At 46.4% G+C, this 17,293-nt stretch overlaps 1 protein-coding gene across 5 annotated transcripts in view; it reads left to right on the top strand.

Moving 5' to 3' along the window:
• The window catches only part of LOC144375031 (trafficking kinesin-binding protein 1-like), a 55,687-nt gene that overhangs the window by 26,938 nt on the left and 11,456 nt on the right, over positions 1-17,293 (top strand). The window contains exons 1-3 of one of the 5 annotated variants that reach the window (XM_078038087.1): positions 7,504-7,591; positions 9,736-9,838; positions 12,699-14,699. In XM_078038087.1, coding sequence (XP_077894213.1) covers positions 9,756-9,838; positions 12,699-13,050 — 435 coding nt within the window. In that variant the 5' untranslated portion in view covers positions 7,504-7,591; positions 9,736-9,755 and the 3' untranslated portion in view covers positions 13,051-14,699. Of the gene's footprint in view, positions 1-7,503; positions 7,592-9,401; positions 9,636-9,735; positions 9,839-10,621; positions 10,639-12,698; positions 14,700-17,293 lie in introns of those variants that run through there. The other 4 variants (XM_078038085.1, XR_013434336.1, XM_078038086.1 and 1 more) reach the window with 4 other exon arrangements.

Genomic DNA, 17,293 nt, shown 5'->3' with positions numbered 1-17,293 from the left:
GTGAGAGTAATGAAAATGTTCATTTTAGCAAGATCCAAAACATATGTGGCCAGGCCTATTAGATGGGCTTTCCAGGATCAAAAATGCAGTGAAGGAAAGAAACCTTGATGATAAACCATGGCCCTGAGGCCTGTTTAGAAACAAGGACCCTAGCACATTGCTATGATTATGCATATAAACTCTTGAATAGAGGCAGTCATTTCAATTGGGGGGCTAGCACAATAATCCAGGAGACGGATAGTTGGTCGCTCTGTTCTAGGTGGTGGTGGAGAAAGAGGTGAAGAGAGGGTTAATTCTAAATGCATTTTGAAGCCAATCTGACAAAGAGGTTTGCTGAGGATTAGATGGAAGGTGAGAGGAGTCAAAGATCGTCCCAGGGCTTTTGACCTAAGCAGCTGGAAGGATGGAGTTGCCATCAGTTGAGTTGGGGAAGGTATTAGGTGGATAAAGTTTCAGGAGAAATCCATGAGTTGAAGTATGCACAGTTGACTTTGAATGTCACTAGGTGTCCAATTGCAAATGATTCCAAATCTTTGCTCTTTGACTTGATTTATTACTTCCCACTAGAATGAGGAAGCTTGATGTCAGTCCCTTTCAACTCTCATTTCAGCATCTCTGGTGCGCAGCACAGTGCCTGGACCACAATCATCTCAGTAAATAGCATTTGAGTGAATGGATGAAAAAAAAATTGTATACTGCAAAGGTTCCAATTGAGGCCAAAGTTTGTCTATTCAAGCTCCAACTCCACACTTGTTTTCTAGTCAGGAAGAGAATAACCATTTGGTTCTGTAAACTGCAGGTTCTAGTGTTCACTGGAAACCCATCTTACTAGCTCATCAGTTGTAAGTTGAAGTCCTTCTTCCCCGAAGTAGAGAGAAACCTCTCAGAGAGAGACACAGGAGTTTTCTGTCTTTCTCTTATAAGTGTGGCCCAGCCTGGATTCTGCTGGAGACTTATTCAGTCAGAAGACAGGGCTTTGATAACTTCTCGGCTCTGGGAGGGGCCAGGGGACTGAGATGGAGCGGGAGATGCCTCCTCCTGGCTTCTTTCTTTGTGTGCTGATATGCTGTTTGTGTTGTGCCCCCATCTCCTAGGAAACCTGAAGAACATTCTAGAACAAGTTCTCTGGAAGCTTCCCTCTCTGCTCAAGTTCAAATCCAAGTAATTACAGACTATCTGTTGGACACTTGTCAGGGGACCACAGCCAGGTGCCTCCTTTGCCTGGTGTCCAGCACAGAATAGGAGGAGCCCTTCTGGACACTCTGTACTTTCACCTTAATTCAGCCAGCTCGGCCTTTTGCACCAGTGTGACTCTATAATGAGCTGCCTATCCAGCACCTGACCTCTGGTGTCACCTTCTTCATGGAGGTTTCATTAACTCCCCTTTTGAGTTTATGACCTGGGCAGTGCTAGGGGAATTGTGAGTTCTGGGTCATTGTGAAAGCAAGTGACAGAATCTGTTACCTCTGGGTTGCACTGAGAGAGAGAGAAGCCCAGAAAACTTTCAGGATTCCAGACAACACTTGATAGACCAGCCTTTTGACTTGAATTACTTCATGAAGGCATACATGTCACTTTCTTTCTAGCTTACACATGTTCAAAGTGGATTTTTTCAAAGGGATTAACCAAATAAACCCTAACAGAATGTCATTAAATTCCTCCAGAGGAGTCTAGATGAATCTAGAAAAGACATTGAGCTGGTCTTGCCTTCCCACTCCCCTACCCTAGTCTCTGAAGGTTAAGCCTGAGTTTGTAGAATGACCCATCTCAGTTGCCCCTAGAATGGCAAGCTTTCTACTCAGAGCCCTGGTAGCAAGGGTCTGTGGTCACCATATGCCCCAGATAGTTACCCTTTACTCTTCCTGGATCTCCCAGATACACATGGTGCAAAGCTCTGTGTGATAAGGGGACAGACCCTGAAAAAGATGAATTGACCCAGTGCTGTCATCCTTGTAACATTTCTGAGTCACCACCTTTGAAGGAAGGACATTCATCTTTGTGATTCACAATTTTCATCTGCAGAGACTCCAACACTCCCCACAAAAACACAAGGCAGGAAGGAGCCAAGGTTCTTGGTGGTGTCTCCCATCCCTTGGCTAATTTCTGACAGCTGTGGTCAAGAGACTTGATTTGGCCTGACTTTTCTTTTTCCTTTGTCAACTTCCAAGGAGTCGTAGGTAAAGTTGACAATTGTTTAGCATTTAGATTTATTTATGGTTTGATTTTTTTTAAGCAATTATGTTACCGGATTAAGTTTGTGCAAAAATGAAGATGCTTATCTATGTATTATCTACACAGTCAACAAAGGGCAACTGGCTGTGTTAGCCATCCTACCCCTGTCCTAGTGGCCATCTGGCAGGCAGGTGTCCTTGAAGAACAGTATCTGAGTGACTTGTACTGAAAGGGTAGGCAGTGCCTTCCCCACAGCTTTACAGGTAGAAGGTGATTCCAGGAAGTTCAAGGACTACCACTGGGTGCATCTTTGAGAAGTTGAACAGAAGCTATCATGTTGACAAACAACTTCTCTTGGAGGACTGAGGGAGAGAAGGAACTGGTGATGGGACTAAAGTCCCAACCATAAGCACTGGTTTATGTAAAAAGGAAGGGAGCAGCTCCTGGTTGAAAGGAGCCAGGAAACTAGTCATGAGGACTAAAAAGTTACCATAAGCAGTGATCGTTCTTCCTAGGCCCTGCTTACTGAAACCTGCAGCAAATCCACCCCAGCAACATTATTTGAGGTGAGGCATGCACAGTTACAGTTGAAACTGTAGAAGTGTCAATCTCAAGATATGTGAATTCAAAAAGGAATTATCTAGGTTCTTAAAAGTAATTTAGGATGTTCTCATTGTTTGAATGACCTAGAGTTCTTTTGAGCTTGTTTTCCTGATAAGACTCATCTCTAAAAGCTCATCAGAGGGGGAAGGATGTACTCTGACTTGGCTCTTTTTTTCTCTGTTGGGAATGACAGAACCATTTTGATGTTTGGAATGTGGAAAGCATTTTACTCTGTACATAAATCATCCTCGAGGCTCCAGGTGGCTCTCTGTATACAACCAGTGAGTCACAGGCAGACAGATGAGCCTCGGTGGGAAGACTTGGGGCATCCTCTGTTTGGGGATTTGTATCCAGCTGGTCTGGTCTCTGCTTTGGTCCATCATCCACACTTAGCCACAGTCCTGGGATCCACCATTCTCTCCAGGAAAATTTTATAGGAAGAAATTTTGAAAACAAACTGATTAACCTTTTTTCTTAACAACTGGTGTGATGGGAAAACTGCGAAGACTTGTATTTTAGGCACTTTGGTCTAGAGCCTGCTGTCCCATGTCAGGGGTGGGGGGAGATTTGAGCACTGAAAAAATTTTATTAATATATTTTAATGTGTTATTTGAAGTATCACTTGGTGATTTTTTAAAATCCAATGTCTTTAAAAGGATCCATGTTATTGTATTGTAAATAATTTAGATGATTAAAATGGATTGTTTTAAACAATATTTAGATTATAGTTTTACTTTATTTCAGTGACATGTTTTTTTGTTCTGATTCACATAGGAAATGCACTTGATTAGAAACAGTCCATATCTTGTCCTGACAGTGTTCTGTATTTTAGATTTTTATGTGTAGGGAAGAGCCTCTATGTGGCAGACGATTAAGAGTTAAGTTCACACAGTTAAGTCAGTAGTTGGCTGGCCTGATGGACCATTCAGGTGAATTATCTTGGATGCCTTGATCCTTAAAGGTGAAGAAAGTGTGAGATTAAAGCTGTGCCCACAGAAGATGTTGCAGGTCAGTCTATTGAGCATTTATACACATGGAGCCCATTTTACCTGGGGAAATATCTGGAATCATGCAGACAGTGGCATCTGATCTTGTAGTGAGTGACCCTGCAGTAGAGATATGTCATAACTGGGGCTGAGATCCTGAAGTTGGTATTGGAAGGCGGTCACACTTAGTCAAAACAGGCCTTGAAAATTTCCCTAAGTCTCCAACACCTGGCCACCAGAGGTGAGAGCCAAGAATCAGCTTTGGTCACATCTTTGTTTTATGCATAGGTCCAAATTCCATTCAGGAGCCCTTACAGAGTGTGGGGAAAGGGAACAGAATAGGTCCTGGTGGAAAGGAACCAGACAGAAAGTTTTGGCAGCTATGTGTTTCTATAGCTTTATCACAGGGCAGGGGCCAGTTGCAGTACACCTTCATCAGCTTGTATCCTGTCTTGCTTTCAGTCTCACTCATGTCCACAGAAGTGGGTCCAGATAAACTCGTGAAGGAAAGGTGGCCCAGGGACCCAGCAGAACCAGACAGAAAAGGCTGGTACACTGATTGACAGGCCTTCAGATGTCTTTGGTGTAGGGAAGTTCCTTTTCAGTGTCTTGTGGGAGGAAGCGCTTTTTGATGCAGCCTGGCTCTACTGCAGTCTGCCCACACCCACCCACATCAGGACCTGTGGAGGAAGCCCCTGTGCTCTTGCATCAGCATGTATGTGAAGCCAGAGCGGATCAAACCGACTGCAGCTTGGAAGTCGAATAATGAAGAATGAGAATCGAAAACCAACAGCATAGAGCCAGCCCTGCTTAGAACTTCCAGAGCAGAGAGCACTTGCTGAAAGCAGTTTCTTTATGGTGTCCTTACCTGGGAGAACCACAGGAGGTCCCTCCAGAGTCCAGAGGCTCCCACATGGGTGCTGACTGGGGAGCATCAGCTCTTGACTCTTCTTACATGGAGGGGCCTTTGTGGAAGCACTTGCCTGTCAGGGTTCTGTGCGAGGGGGGAGTGCCCTCTTGGACTGGCTTTGAAGACGCTAGCAGGAAAGGTCTCCAGACAGCTCAGCCAGGCAAGCTCCCCTGCTTATTGGTGTCAGCCACAGAGAGAAGGACAAAAAGACAGAGGCCATGCAGGTGAGCTTGTTGACATCCAAAGGATCCATGGAGATTTTTGTACTTGCCCTTTTAACAGCATTCTAAAAAAATCTCTTCTCTAGATGATACCCCAGGGGCACTTGAGAGATTTTCTGGCCCTGTGCACAGTGCTGTGAAATTGTTCACCTCTTAAATCACATACTTTGTAGATGAAAGACAGTAGATAGCTTGGTGTAGTAGGATGACTAGACTTTTAATTTTGCAGGAACCAAGAATAAGTTGTACAGAAACTGGAAAAAGATTCTATGCTGATGAGGTTTAAATTCTCCATGTGCCTGACCAGCAGGGGCCCTGGAGTTTCCTCTGAGTTACAGGACCAGATCAGGGCTGTGTCCAAGAAATGTTGGAGAAGCAGAGAAGAGTTACCTGGCCCATGTGAGGCCTGGAATGCAAGGGCTTAAAAAGTATCATTATATATTTGTATAGTACTTTTTCGTTTAAAGTCACTTTTTATCTCATTTTTTTTAAAGTGATGAGCCACTTTATCTGAACCTATTCTTCATAATATCCCCCACTCCAAGGGAAATGCAGTTGAAACCACATTGATCGCTCTTACCATATTGGTATTAATGATGGATTGTTGGGCACGTGAGAGTTTATGGAGCTTTTTGTGTATGAATTCATCATGGAACTTTATTTCCCTCAGAAAAATTCATAGGCAGAGTTATATAATGAAGTGACAGGAAAATCTTTAAAGGATTTTTCTATGCCCTGGTATTTTAGTCTTTTAGGCAGAAATTCTAAGGCATTGCTTTGCCTTTTTTGTGTGGGGGGGAGAGGTTAATGGAAAGGGAGCTATTTCTCATGTAGCTGACAGGCAGGGAGATATCCTCCTTCTCCCCTCCTCTTCCCCTTAAGCAAAATTCAAAGTCATTACAAGCCAAGCATTTTTAAAAGATGTACTGATATTCTTAGGGCTTAGTTCAAGCCATGCCTTTAAGTTGGGTTGACAGTGGCTTTTACTGACAGTAGCTTTGTTTTTGCTTGCATAGAAAAGCCTGGCCCCTGGGTGCCACCCTTAATGTGGCAGCTACTGGAATAGCTGGTGCAGGGAGGAGTGTATGCGTATGTTGGTTATGAATTTATAGAAATTACAAAGACCCAAGTCCTGACAGCAGCTTCAACACTACATGGTCAGGTTAAGAAAAGGAAAAAAGGTTCAAGATCATTTCCTTCATTTCACACAAGTTGGTCCTTTCCATGAAGAGTGGGGAAGAGAAAATAGAAGGCCTCCATGCACCACAAAGACAGGGTCCCTGTTTCCAAGATTTTGAGATGCATTTGAAAAGAAATGTGCACCACAGGTATTTTTAGAAATTATTTATGTGCCTTTAAAAAAATGGTTTGGGTGCATGGCATGGCCAGTATTTCTCCATCTCAAAGACCTCTCTTGAAGCAGCTGGGTGTGTGCTGCATCTCCCTAGAGACACACTCAGTGAATGTTGCTCTCTTCCATAGCTCTGTGTCTCATGAAGGGCTCTCTGAAGGACTAGATTCTGTGATGGCTTTTAGAGAGCAAAAAACTTTTGTTGAACCTAGCATGTTTCAAATTTGCCCTTCCCAGAGGATGGGAGGGGAGCGCCACTGGGACTGATTTAAAGGTATGAGTTAATGTGTATTGTGGGCAAGCAGATGGAGTCGTCCTTTAGCTGTTGTGGAGATTCTGGGCCCACCAGAGCATCCCCAGCCTTGTGTGTGTTCCTCTCCTCTGTTTGGGGCTGTAGAGAGGCAGTGGGCTTTCTAGCCTGAGTCTTCAGGAGGCCTGATTGCTCCACAAGGCAGCAGCAATGCAGATTTATATGGCAACTCTACTTCTGTGTTACTACCACTGGTGGCAGCCAAAGAATCCCAGTTACTCAGTTCTCCAGTCAGGACCAGGCATCATGGAGCATGGGCAGTCAGCGCCACTTACCAAGTGGACCACTCCAGGCAGAAAACGCACCAGGGTTGCATCAGAGAACAGGAGAGAAGGGTAACTCTCAGCCGTAGAAAGCCCTCAGTGTGTGAACCTGCTGCTCGCCAAAGAGGTGTGCTTATGTGTGATGTGTTTTCAGAAGAAAAACCCTGCAAGCTAACTACCTACAGTTTGCCAGCTTAGAAGAGTTTGAATAATCAAGGATTAATTGAGTTTAAAACTTACCAAATTCTGTATCAGCATCAGAATTCAGGGAGAGGAATAGCAATTGAATATAAGAAAAGTCTGGGGCTCTTTATTGGTAAATGTAAATTAATACATTTTAATCCCTGCACATTAAGGAAGAATTTAAGTAGAGAAAGCATTAATTCTAAGAAGTCCTGTCCTTCCTGTCCCCAAAGTAAGCAGCATGAGATGAACCCACATTACCATTTTCTGAAAAGAACTTTAGAGGGGCAGGGGCTTTGGTGTGTGAAATAGTCTTGGTGACTTCCAGAGTGAACCCTCACCCTGAGCCCCTGCTGCCTGCCAAGAAGAAGGCTTTACCTGTCTCTTGGTTTGGGAATCTTCTCTTTTCCTGCACCCAGGGCTGTCACAAGCATCCCTTTGCTTCTCTGTGGCAAGCACAAGGAGCTCTGGCAAGCCCATCCCCAGGTGACTCACTGTCTCTTTGTTGTGTTATCCCAAGGAAGGGAGGTGCAGCAGCGGCCAGGCCATCCATGGTGACACGGGAGAGCTCCCGCATCCAGGCATCCCAGTGGTATTTTGGAGGAGCCGAATCTCCCGCTTTGGCACTTTTGACCCTCATTGATCTTCCTTGGTCTTCTAAAGCTATCCATTGCTCTGGGGAGTGGTGACTTCTGAATTTTTAGCAGCCTTTCTTATCCCCAAAACCCATTTGTTTAAGATGGGTTTTGCTTCTGTTGATGCAACTGTGTCTCTAAAACATCCTTCTTACCCTACCTGTTGTGATCAAAGACCTAATACTTAATGGGGTGGAGGAGAAAGTGTGCATTTGTGACCTTTTCATTTGATCTTCTGGTCATGTGTTTCGATGGGGGTATTTCTAATGTTAAATTCAGCCTTGCCTTATTTGATTTTTTTTTTGTTCTCTCTCTTTCAACTGTTTTGTCTTGATTCTACCTGTTGACTTCTTTTCCCCCCTCTCCTTCCTGAATAACCCATCATCCCTAAATTTGGGATGGCTTTTCCAGGCCTTCTCTTGCTTCTGTTTCTAGACCTTATTGCAGCAAGAGAATCGTGATTGTTCAGCTGCCTTCTCTTCATAGCTTCATCCATTTTGGTTGGCTTGCAGCAATTTCACAGTTATCTGAGTTCCTGAACCATTTCATTTATTGCTTGAGGAACTCAGATTCATAAAGGCTATTTTAAATGTTTTTTTTCTTCTTCTCCCTCCCATTTGCCTGGAGCTCCCAGTGTCTGTGAGGCTGTTTGCCGTGCCAGGGGCCACGGGAGCCTCCCTTGACACACAGAGCCCCACCAGACCACAGTTGGGGCATAGCATTTTTGCCTTGCTCCTGTGGCCCCGCTCACCATTTTTGTGCTTTGGCTTTGTCCTCACTTCCTTCAATGTATGTGCCTCCCATTTTCTTTTTTGTTTTTTTTTGGTTATCATTTGTTGTTTGTTTCATCTGGTTCCTGGTTTTCTTTTATGACACAGTCAGCTGTGTGTGGATCTGTAGTGTTTGGGGCACCAATCAGTTATGTTTTGTTTGCCTTTTTCTTTTCTTTCTTTTTTTGGTCAAACCCGAGAGAAAACGTCCCATAAGGAGCTAAAAGTTTCTAGTTCACAGACTTTGGAATCTTCCTGGCCTTTGATTCCTCATGGCCTCTGAGATCCTAATCCGTTTTCTCCCAGGAGGTCTCTGGTGGGCTGAGCTGCTGCAGGAGAACAGGTGGGTGCGGAGGGTCGGGGGGATCATCCAAGGACATCATTGTGCATGCTTTTTGGTGCAGCCTCTTTTTTTTTTTTCATCTTTTTTTTTTTTTCCCCTAATGCTTGAGTTATGAATGAGGATGACCTCTACAATCATGATGTCTCGTGACTACTTGTTCCTTCGCCAGCTTTCTGATGCATGGTCTTAATACCTGTGATTTTACTTTGCTCCAGACCACAATCTTTAGCTGCCTCAACAACCACCTGTTAGAACATTAAAAGGAAATAAATTGAGGATCCCTTGTTGCTCTCTCGACTTCACTTGAAATCAGACATCCTAGAAATGGCAAGAAAGGAGCCAGAGGGAGGTGTCAAGGAGGGAGCAGTGATGCCACTTGCACCACTGTGTGACAGACACTGTCCTGGAGATGGGGCACCCCAGAGGGCCCTGATCTCTGAACTCTTGCCAGGTTGCTGTTGAGGCTGCTGAGATCGCCCCCTCCCACCATGTCAATCACAGGTGGACAGTAGTGGAGCCAGCTTCCCGCGCCCCTTTTTGTGTGAGCAGAAAAGGGAGCAGCACAAGCCTTGCCTAACTGCCAGGTGCCAAGTGCCTCTCCCCGCCGGCTCCATCCCCTCCCCTGGGCCGAGTTTTGGCACCTGTTTGCCCACGTAAAGCAACAAAAGAAGAAAGCATATCCTGACCTCTGTGGAGGAAAACCAAATTTACCCCCAAGACCCATTAGTACCTCCCCCTGGAAGTGGATCCACTACTGGCCCAGGAATATGATGAGGAACACTGTCTGGATTGGGCCGGAAGCTGGGATCCGATGTTCTGCAGACCAGTGCTCAAAAATGTGGTCGTGTTTTGAGGGACCACCTTCCTCACCCAGATCCAGTTCACAAGGTAGCTCATCACTTCTTGCATCTTCTCAGGGCTGTGCTGGAGTTTTGTTTTTACCATGGTGTACTTGGATGCAAGGAATATGTTTTGTTCCCCGATTTAGCGCACCACCCTGGGAAGTGCATGTCACAGACCAACTCCACCTTCACCTTCACCACCTGTCGCATCCTGCATCCTTCAGACGAGCTCACGCGGGTCACACCAAGGTAAGGGTCCCTGGGCCCTGGTGGGCAGAGGCGGGGTGAACCCGGGCACTCCCTTTCCTGCAAGGCTTCCTATGGAGCAAAGTGAGGTCAAGGAGCTCATTCAAAAGCCAACTCTAGCCAGCTTGAGCATTTTAGGAGCATTTATAGTCACCTGTGCTGAGTCAGATCTTTGCTTTTGAATTGAAGCTCCTGTTAATTCAGATGCAGTGCAGATGGAGAAACCTCAACCCACCTTTCATTGCCCTTTTCTTGGCCCTGGAATTACTCTCAGGCCCTTCCCGAACAGGTGAACAATTGAAATCCAACAGACCTGCAGCCAAATCTGCTGGATGTTTGCCCCAGAGCTTGCCAGTAGAGCATGGCGTTCTTTCATGGTGGAGTTACGGAGCTCTGTGGAAGCCCTTGTACCTCTGGAACAGGCCCCAGGAACCATGCACCACAGCCAGACTATAATGACCCAAATGATAAAACTCCAAGACCAAGCCAGAGCCCAGCATGGTCAATTCCTTCTAGTGCAGCATCTGGCAAGAGGCCTTGTATGTCGTGGGTTGGTCTGTTTGGCTTGATCAGCTGCACAACTTCCCTCCACACCTTCCCGTGAAAGGGAAAGTGGTCTCCCCAACATAACAGAATGCCCCCCTCAGCCATTCCCTCTGTGGTGCAGTCAAGCAAGATTCTGAGGTTTATGGAAGGTAAGGCTTAAAGGGCGGGAGGTGAGAAGGGCCAGCTTAGAGGGAGCAGCCATCCCCAGGAGCACCTTAAACTATGAATAATTCTCCGCAGGTCATGTGAGGAGGACCACGAAGCAGCCCTGTGCCCCGCTGAGCTGAGAGGAGATGTAGGGCAGAGAGTCTGAGCCCACGGGCGAGGCAGGGGGTGAGCACACGGCCAGTAGTGCCTGCCCTGGCAGGTCACATGGAAAGAGCTGTGTGTGCACGCGTGGCCGCCACTAACCCGGGGACTGAGGCTTGGATGTGTCTCTGTGGTTGTGCCTGGCTAACAGAGCCTTGACCATCCACAACCCTAACTCTCTAAACTGCCCCAGCAAGTCGAGTGCCAGCGCTAATACAGGCCTAACCCGAAGGTCTCATCCTGTGGATCTCTAAATTTTGGTTCTGTCTTCTCCATCTCCCCTCTGGCCCAGAAGAACCTGGTTTTCCCATCCTGTGGCTCTGTGTTTGGAAGAGGCTGTCTTTAAAGCCACAGAACTCAGCTCCCCAATGAAGGCTGGTGCAGGGCAACTAGATGCCCTTTCTACCTACAGCCTCAGAATGCAGACTGCACCCAAGTGGATCTTCATCTGGAAGACCACCCAGCTGTGTCCCGGACCAGGAAAACCATAGGAAGTCAGGAGTATGGAAGGGCTTTCTTACCAGAGTTGGAAAGAAAGGTAGCCAGAAACACAATGAAATTTCCCTGAGGATGGTCACACAAGGTTTTAAGTCTAGAATTTTTTTTTTAACCCTGTCTTAATGATACATCAACATTTGTAAAATTCTCCCTGTGCCTTTACAAAATCCACATTTTCAACCACAGGAATATGCTGTGGTTTCTAATCTCACATTTCTCAGAGTACTCCTGATCGGCCAGCTTACTCCCACCTTAGCTTGTGGGAGATGGCTCTGTTCTGTGGTCACTGCCCTTGCTGATTGGCCAGTGGGGAGGTCACCTGAGTGGGGAGCCACATGGTGTTTCCAGCCTGTATTTCCGGTTGAACTGTTTCCCAGGAAGGGCCCCTTTGGTCACTCCAGGTACCTGCTCCAGAAGGGGTCCCCTACCTTCCCTCTATGTGCTTGGTGCTCTGCCCATGGTATTTGGGCCTCCCCTGGCCAGGCTGGGGACACTCCCCTGACCTGCCCCTGCCAAATCGGAGGGCAATCCCAGGAGACCTTTGGCAGGAGGTACTCCTTTGCCCTTGGCTGCTCATTCAGAAGCAGGACAGGGCTCCTGCCTATTCCCCCCCCCCATCCCTGGAGCAGCTGTTAAAAATCAGTCTTCCTTGTTTTCATAAGCAGACCCAGAAGCCTTTTCTCTGCTTCCCCTCCTGAAGACTTCTTTGTCTGCTGGGCCCCTAGGGGTCCTCAGCAGGACACTGAGTGAAGGAAGGATCTTTCAGCTTTCCTTTAGTCACTCAGGAGCCTGAAGCTGGGAAACTCTGTAAATGAAGGTCCCACAATACAGGGCATGGCTTCCTTCCACTGAACCCATAACTCCGCTCATCAAAATGGGTTTGGACAGCATGTGAAGGTGGTGAGGGGCAACAAGGTGCAGAGGAGAGAGCTCTGTCCTATGGTCAGGAGGCTGAGGTGCTGGCCACATGGCCTTGGCCCAGCCCTGGGGCCATTTTTGCCATTTCTAAAATAAGCCATTGTATCCCATACTTCTGGTTAGTGTCTTGCCTGAGGGAGAAGTAGGGATTAGGAGGGAACACTGGGATTTGAGTGGATTTGGTGGGGGAGGAAGGCCTCTTTGCCAATGAACTTCTTTCCCCATCTGAGAGCAATGGGGTCACTCAGACTTTAAATCTGGGTTATCCACTTAATACCCAGGTGTGACTAAGAAGCCACCTAAACTTGGAGCTGTTTCTTGGTCTGCAAAGGGAACAGTTACACCATCCAGCAGAGGAGAGCAAAGAGAATCACATGCATCTTCCATCAACCCACAACAGGGCCCTACTTAAGGGATTCCCAAGCCTCCATGGGTGAGGGGAAGAAACAGATGTGGACAGAGGTGTCTGGGGCTCCCATTGCAGGGAGTCCTCCTATTATGTCCCAGGTCCAACCCTATGGAATGACCACTGACCCTTCCCATGGTGCTCACGGGCATTTCTGATGGGTAACCTGTCATCTTTTCCTTTCAGCCTTAACTCGGTCCCGACTCCAGCTTGTGGCAGCACTAGCCACTTGAAGTCCACACCAGTGGCCACGCCGTGCACTCCACGGAGACTGAGCCTGGCCGAGTCCTTCACTAACATCCGGGAGTCCACGACCACCATGAGCACATCCCTGGGGCTGGTGTGGCTGCTCAAGGAGCGGGGCATTTCTGCGGCTGTGTATGACCCACAGAGCTGGGACAGGGCTGCCCGGGGCTCCCTCCTGCACTCCTACACTCCCAAGATGGCTGTGATCCCCTCTACCCCTCTGAACTCGCCTATGCAGACGCCCATGTCCTCCCCGCCTTCCTTTGAGTTCAAGTGCACGAGCCCTCCCTAGGACAACTTCCTGGCTTCCAAGCCAGCCAGCTCCATCCTGAGGGAGGTGAGAGAAAAGAAGAATGTCAGGAGCAGCGAGAGCCAGACGGACGTGTCCGTCTCCAACCTCAACCTCGTGGACAAAGTCAGGAGGTTTGGGGTGGCCAAAGTGGTGAACTCAGGGCGAGCCCATGTCCCCACCTTGACTGAAGATCAGGGACCTCTCCTCTGTGGGCCTCCAGGGCCAGCACAAGCCCTTGTTCCTGGAGGCCTGGTACCCGAGGGCCTGCCTCTCGGATGTCCCACCGTCACCAGTGCCATGGGTGGACTGCAGCTCAACAGTGGCATCCGACGGAATCGCAGCTTCCCCACCATGGTGGGATCCAGCATGCAGATGAAAGCCCCTGTGACTCTCACCTCGGGCATCTTGATGGGTGCTAAGCTCCCCAAACAAACTAGCTTGCGGTGAGGTTGGGGGGCCTGTGCCCCGGAGGAGATGGGCATTCTCCACCCTGTTCCCTGCCTCCCCTGCCCCCTGCAGCGCACTCTCCCCCTCTTCCCGTCCCTGTCCACCTCCTGAGCTAGACAAATCAACCTTGTGCCTAACGGGGGAAGAGTGGAACTTTGTAAAGTGTGTACATAGGACTTGGAGACCTTGTGTCTGCCCCGCCCTTTCTTCCAGTCCCACAGGAAGTACCCCCGCGCTGTCCTATGATGAGGACTTCACCTGTGGAGTCTGGGAATGGTGGTGTCCTTTCTTCTTTCCTTTTGAGAAGCACTGAAACTCCCAAGTGTGTTCTTATCCCATGGATAGGAACCAGTGAATCCCATGTCTGACAGCTCCCCACCGCACCCCAGGGGCTGTCAAGTGGCCCAGGTCATACTGCATCTGGCGCCCCGGGGTGTCCTTGGATGCCTCGCCCACCCTAAGAGCCTAAGGGGCCTCCATCCTGGCCACAGGCACCTGGCATAGCTTTTCACAATCGAGAGCTTTTCTTTCTTTTACGGGTGGCCCAGCTTCTTCAAGACCGTCACTACTCTGCCTCAGTGGACAGTTGTTTCCCTTTCCTAGGTGTGATCTTTTCTTTTCATGCCTACAACTTGAAGTCATCCTGTGTTTTGTAATCAGCTGTCAGGCCACAGGGTTGACCCGGAAGAGAATGTATTCACACTCCCACAGCTTTGTTCAGCAGTCCCTCTGTGTTCTGTGTGACGTTTTGTTTTATTTTTTCCATTTTTTTTTTTTTTATACATACACGCAGGGAAGCCATGGTACCGGCAGTGTGTGTTGTCTGTTTGGTTCCATGACACCAAAATGCAAATTTCAAACACACCGAGTTGCTAATGAGAGAGCAGCTTATATCTGGGACCCAGTGTCACAAGCAGGTTAATTGAAGGCCAGACCCAAGACAACTCTAACAGCAGGAAAAGGGATAGGAAAAAGACTCCTTCAAGAAATTTGTCAACCGTAAAGGTAAAGGAGAAGAAACCCAGCTAAACCGTACCCACCTGGTCAGGGCAGGAATGGGGCATGTGTCTTCTGCTGGCTCAAGCTCTTGCTCTGAAATGGGCAACCCACTCTTACTCATGGGGTCGCCATTCAGTGCCCACACATTTGCCCTCTTGTTTCAAAACAGGATGGTCACAGTGAGATAGTTTCTTCCCCCCAAAGCCCTTAGTCTCCTTGTGCCTCCTTTTGTGCTCAGGGAGAGATTAGAGGTGTTTATGAAAAAAAACACACGCCCACAAGAGAGCCTGGTCTTGTTGCTGTAGCCGATTAAGTTGTGAACTTTTATTTATTACCCTTGTGTGCCGTATTTTAAGCAAATACCCTTCCAACTCCAGTCTGTGTGTCTGTGGCATTGCAATCCAAGCAGATAACTTATTTATTCTAATCTGGGAACACTGCCCAGCAAGGTGTTCCATGACCACCTGTTCCGGATATTTGTGGAAGGATAACATCCTCTATACATGATATTGTCATTCTGTGCCCTCCCTCCCAGCTAAAGATGTGAGCTTCAGTTGAGTGAGTTTAACCTTATGTCCACCAAGGCTTCTTTGAGGAAGTCCCTGAAGAGCCAGCTTCGGTCCCATGATTTCAAAACCATTTGTCCTCTGACTGTGAGAGCGCTGGTTATGTTCTCAATTTCCCCTCACCCTAGTGTGTCCGGACTCTCTGCAAGTAACTTACACCTTTTTTATTTGAATGTATTTTAAAGGAGTAGGTTGAATAACAAAGGAATATGAAAAACCATGGACTGATCAGACCACTTTATGTACTCAGAGAGAGAGGACCCACCCATCAGGAACACCAGTGTAAAAATGGGCTTAGGAACCAGGTAAGTAGGCCCCATAGCCCATCAGCTGTGGTCTAGCCCCTGGTCCCTGTCAGTGGCTGTGCTGTCAAGGATGGAATCCCGACCCACCATAATTGTCCCAGGGATGAAGAGGGAGGGCTCAGCCAGATATCAACAGCCAGCCAAGCCTCTGGGGCTTTACAGACATATAGAGTGCCACTTCTCAACTCTCAGTGATAACTGGTTGGTCATATTTTCCATTTTTATCAATTCATCATGAGTCAATATTTTTATAAAATACCATAACACCAAATTATGAGACAAAATAAAATGCAAAGCAAAGGAAACTAAAATATAATATAATATCAAATTTTAATTGGATTCAACAGACATTAAATTGCATTTTAAAATATAGGAACAAACATAGGGAAAACTAAAAGCATTATGAAGACAGTACCCATTATTCATTGAAAATGTGCCTAGGGCATTTAGTATGGAGACTCATTGTTAAATTCAACTTTCGTAGTTCTGCAGGTATAACTAACCAAATAGTAAAAAGATAGGTAAGTGGTGATTTTCTGTACTAAACACTTAGACCTGCTTTTGAATGAATACTGTTTTATCAATATTAAGGTTTATAATATAATAAATGAGTATGTTTCTTTTCATTTGTTTTTCAGCTAGCTCAGGTTAATAACTTTCCTATTTACAAGGGATAATTTATAAGCTTCTCAGCTCTCTTTTACTAACACTCCAGATTGAAGCTGATATATCTCATTTCTTGACAAAAAATTTCCAATGGGGTTTTTTTTCCAGCCTGTAATTCAGGCTGAAAAATACACAATGCAAATTTTTATGCCTCCAAGTTAGATGATAATGTTAAGCTTTAAATTTTGAAAGGCTTGGATAAAAAATAACTTCATGGTAAAAGAAATAAATTAGAAAATTAAATATACACTTTTAGTTGCTCAGATTTTTAGGCATTTTTGGCTAAATATTGCCAAACAAACCTTAAAGCATCACTTGTTGTAATGTGGTCATTAGTTAGTGGCTCATGCCACCTGCAACTCAACCCAGGTGTTCCATGACACTTGAATGGACCCACATGCTTGGTCATGTGCTTGGACTTCATGACAATGTTAATTGTCCAAAATGCATCTGACCATATACTCTCAATTTCCATTCTTATCTCATTGTGGACAGTTTGCAGACTGATGTGAGCCCTCAGACCATTTTTCAGGTAGTGCTGGTGTGGGGACTTCTAACGTATAAAGCACCTTTTTGTTAAATATAATGAATTTCTGGTTAAATGATGAAGCTTTTGAACAAAATTTGTTATTTTTGCTTCTAGAAAAATCCCCCTCATGGCACAGAGCATTGGGGAGAAGTTGATGCCTTGGGATGGGCCCTTCTTCTCTTTCTTAACCTCAAAAAAAACATCATCAGTGAACATTTCCGCTTGATGATACTGCCACCCCTCATGCAAAGAAACATAAATGCATGGTTTTCTTCAAACAGAAGTGCAGGATCTATAGGAGATCTTTAGGCTACATCTTGTCCTTCTTGACCCTGACTTGATGAACTAGAACCTGTGGGTGCATTGTAGTGTTAACTGTGGAATTGTTTAAGTAGGGGATGGAAGATTGAAAAAGCAAAAGGGAAAATTGATAAAGCAATAGTACTGATAACCACGGGAATCAGAGCCCTCAATTCTGTAGGACTGGAAGAGCAAAGGAAATATGTGGCATTGTTTAGACAAAAAAAAATCAATTGAATTATTAAGTTACTGTCTCTTAGCTCTGAATTCACCATTATATAACCTGCTGAGGCTTCTGTGTCAGGTGCTACAGATAGGGAGACCCCTTAGGGCAGGAGGAGAAGCAGGAGACCTGTTTCTTCCTGCCTGTGAGCTGTCTCCCTCAGCAGGGCTTCTCCACCCTGGCAACAACATTGCTCTCCCTCATTCTA

The sequence above is a fragment of the Ictidomys tridecemlineatus genome, chromosome 2 (genome assembly GCF_052094955.1).
Source record: "Ictidomys tridecemlineatus isolate mIctTri1 chromosome 2, mIctTri1.hap1, whole genome shotgun sequence".
Lineage (NCBI taxonomy): Eukaryota > Metazoa > Chordata > Mammalia > Rodentia > Sciuridae > Ictidomys > Ictidomys tridecemlineatus.
The sequence above is the reverse complement of the archived record's forward strand: the minus strand, read 5'-3'. Positions and strand labels throughout refer to the sequence as shown.